Source organism: Octopus bimaculoides, chromosome 28, assembly GCF_001194135.2.
Source record: "Octopus bimaculoides isolate UCB-OBI-ISO-001 chromosome 28, ASM119413v2, whole genome shotgun sequence".
Taxonomy (NCBI): Eukaryota; Metazoa; Mollusca; class Cephalopoda; order Octopoda; family Octopodidae; genus Octopus; species Octopus bimaculoides.
Genome location: NC_069008.1, coordinates 12660043 through 12663124, shown reverse-complemented (window position 1 = coordinate 12663124; position 3082 = coordinate 12660043). Strand labels below are relative to the sequence as shown.

The following is a 3082-nucleotide window of genomic DNA, read 5'->3' as shown; positions in this document are numbered from 1 at the left end:
AAGATCAATATATAATCCATTTTTTAGAAAGTTATGACGGAAAAATTGGATCTTGTGAATTTTCTGAAAGTCCCCACTCTCATACCCCAGGGTTGTCAGCGCGCATTTTTATTTCATATTCGTTTTCTACACCAGGCTAGTTTACTTTTTGGTCAAACTAAGGGTTTGACCCGAGCAAAAAAAAAAATATATATATATATATAGTGTAACAGGTCAGCTCCTGCTTCATAGAAATCCTGCCTAACTAGAAGTCCATTTCACAGCAGACCAGCTCCCTGGCTAGCCCGCAGCAAGGTTCCTGTCTACAGTTCTTCCATCATAAATCTTTGGATAATACCCTGCAAGGCTTACTGTTCAAGAGTCTGTGAGTGAGTGACTCACCAAAATAAAGCTTTCTTTGAGCCCATTGAAAGAATAATCTGTTTAGCATGAAAGATGAAGTCATACTAAATTAATCATATTTATGATGAAAGTAAACAAACAAAATTTGTTTTTAGAAGCGTTGAGATGTATTGTAAGATACAGGAATAAATTTATTTCTCAAACGCATGATAATGCTACAAATAGCTTGATCAGGATAAATTATCCATATAATGCAGAAAAATACGTTACTGGCCAGCCACGAGACTCGAACTCACATCTCTGTGATTACAGGCAGTTTAGTTTGATGGTAAAACACTTGACGCGTAATCACAGAGATGTGAGTTCAAGTCTCATGGCTGGCCAGTAGTGTATTTTTCTGCATTATATAGATAATTTAGCCTGATCACGCTATTTTATAGCATTATCACGCGTTTGAGAAATAGATTTATTTCTGAATCATATTTATGTTTTATATTTTAATATATTTAAATTCATTTACTATATTACAATCATCATCATCGTTTAACATTCAATTTTCCATGTTTGCATATGTCAGATGGAATTTGTTGAAGCAAATTTTATACAGTTACATGCCCTTTTGTAGATAGCCCTCAGCTGTTTTCAAGCAAGGTAACAATTCCCATGGCCAGATATGTTTTTCACAGGAAAACATCACTTGTATGCTGGTGCAGTTCATTTACAACCATCACATGATGACAAAACAAAGGTGCTCTCAAGCATAAACACACATACGTACATACTAAATCATATGATCAAAGAGGCTAGAGTAGCCTGCATTGGCAAGACATGTAGTAAAAACGAAAAAAATACATTGAACTTTTTCTGAAGAATGATACTGCCCAAAATCCCTCACAGCTAGGTCACTATATACTCTTTGTATTCAATATACATGTGCGTGTATATAGATAAGTGCCAATGCACAAAATTCTTAGACCTGTTGCTTTTGCCAAATATTAATAAAAATATGCATATACCCATATTTTGTATTCTATTTTTTTGTATTTGCACCAACATATCTATATATACATGTGTGTGTGTGTAGATACAAATATATACAACAGGTTTCTACACAAATGTCGTGTTGAAATTCACTTTCAAGACTGCTTCGCCTGGAATAGAAGACACATGCCCAAAGTGCCACCACATAATTAGAAGACAAGCATCTTCATCACACACCCATGCCTATTCTACACAATAATATACATCTTCAAGGCACTTATGCCGGTGGCATATGTAATGGACTTTTGAGCGAGATCGTTGCCAGTGCCCCAGGACTGGCTCTTGTGCGGGTGGCACATAAAATACACCATTTTGAGCGTGGCCGTTGCCCGTACCGCCTGACTGGCCTTCGTGTTTGTGGCACGTAAAACACCCACTACACTCAGAGTGGTTGGCGTTAGGAAGGGCATCCAGCTGTAGAAACTCTGCCAAATCAGATTGGAGCCTGGTGTAGCCTTCGGGTTCCACCAGTCCTCAGTCAAATCGTCCAACCCATGCTAGCATGGAAAGCGGACGTTAAACAATGATGATGATGAAGGGAGGTGGAATACAGTTCAATTATCCAGGTAGATGTTTATTCCTACAGCTTGTCTCTATTAGAAATATACTTAAATTTATTCTGTTGTATTTTAAGTCTTCCCTGTATCTTATACTGTTGTTTCTCTATTATTTCAGGCATTGGCACCAAAGAATTTTATACAGCAGATACATCCTCAATAATTCTTACTTTAAGGCTCAAGGAAAATTTTAAACAGAACAGATGTGACATTCCGTATATAAATCTATGGCAAATTACAGGGAAATATTTTATTTTTTTCTGAACAGATTCACAACAATAATTCTTTTGTTGACTGTCTGGAATGTGGAAAAGATGACTTTACATTTGAATTAAATTTGGACAAAGTTAAAAAGGAGTTTGTACATCAATGTACATATTGCTAAGGACCACAGTAGAAGAAATATTTAACAGGAATAAACTATAGAAATCTAAATAAGATTAACACCTCAGTAGAGCACAAGAAAAGAAAAACAATGGAAGATGAATAGTGTGAATAAGTTTAAATATAAAACAGTATCAAAAAAGAAAAGGAAAACGTCACACCAGTGTGATATTTGTAGGAAATTATTCTCTAACAATCCTACATTAATAACACACAAATGCACTCATACAGGAGAAAAACCATATCGTTGTGATGTCTGTGGTAGATCGTTCTCTCAAAACCAACAACTAATTAAACACAGCCGCAAGCATACAGGTAAGAAACCATATCATTGTGATACCTGTGGTAAATCATTCTCTCAAAAACAACAACTAAATAAGCACAGCCGCAAGCATACAGGTGAGAAACCATATCATTGTGATACCTGTGGTAAATCATTCTCTCAAAATCAACAACTAATTAAACACAACCGCAAGCATACAGGTGAGAAACCATATCATTGTGATACCTGTGATAAATCGTTCTCTCAAAAAAAACTTCTAATTATACACAACCGCAAGCATACAGGTAAGAAACCATACCATTGTGATACCTGTGATAAATCGTTCTCTCAAAAACAACAACTAAATAAGCACAGCCGCAAGCATACAGGTGAGAAACCATATCATTGTGATACCTGTGATAAATCGTTCTCTCAAAAACAGCAACTAATTAAACACAACCGCAAGCATACAGGTGAGAAACCATATCATTGTGAG

General features: G+C 36.0%; 1 protein-coding gene across 1 annotated transcript in view; it reads left to right on the top strand.

Moving 5' to 3' along the window:
* LOC106881501 (zinc finger protein 260) overlaps window positions 1-3082 on the top strand; it is a 9093-nt gene that overhangs the window by 3293 nt on the left and 2718 nt on the right. Inside the window, exon 3 of the mRNA XM_052977781.1 lies at window positions 2059-3077. Within this exon, the coding sequence (XP_052833741.1) occupies window positions 2423-3077 (655 nt within the window). The 5' untranslated portion in view covers window positions 2059-2422. The remainder of the gene's footprint in view (window positions 1-2058; window positions 3078-3082) is intronic.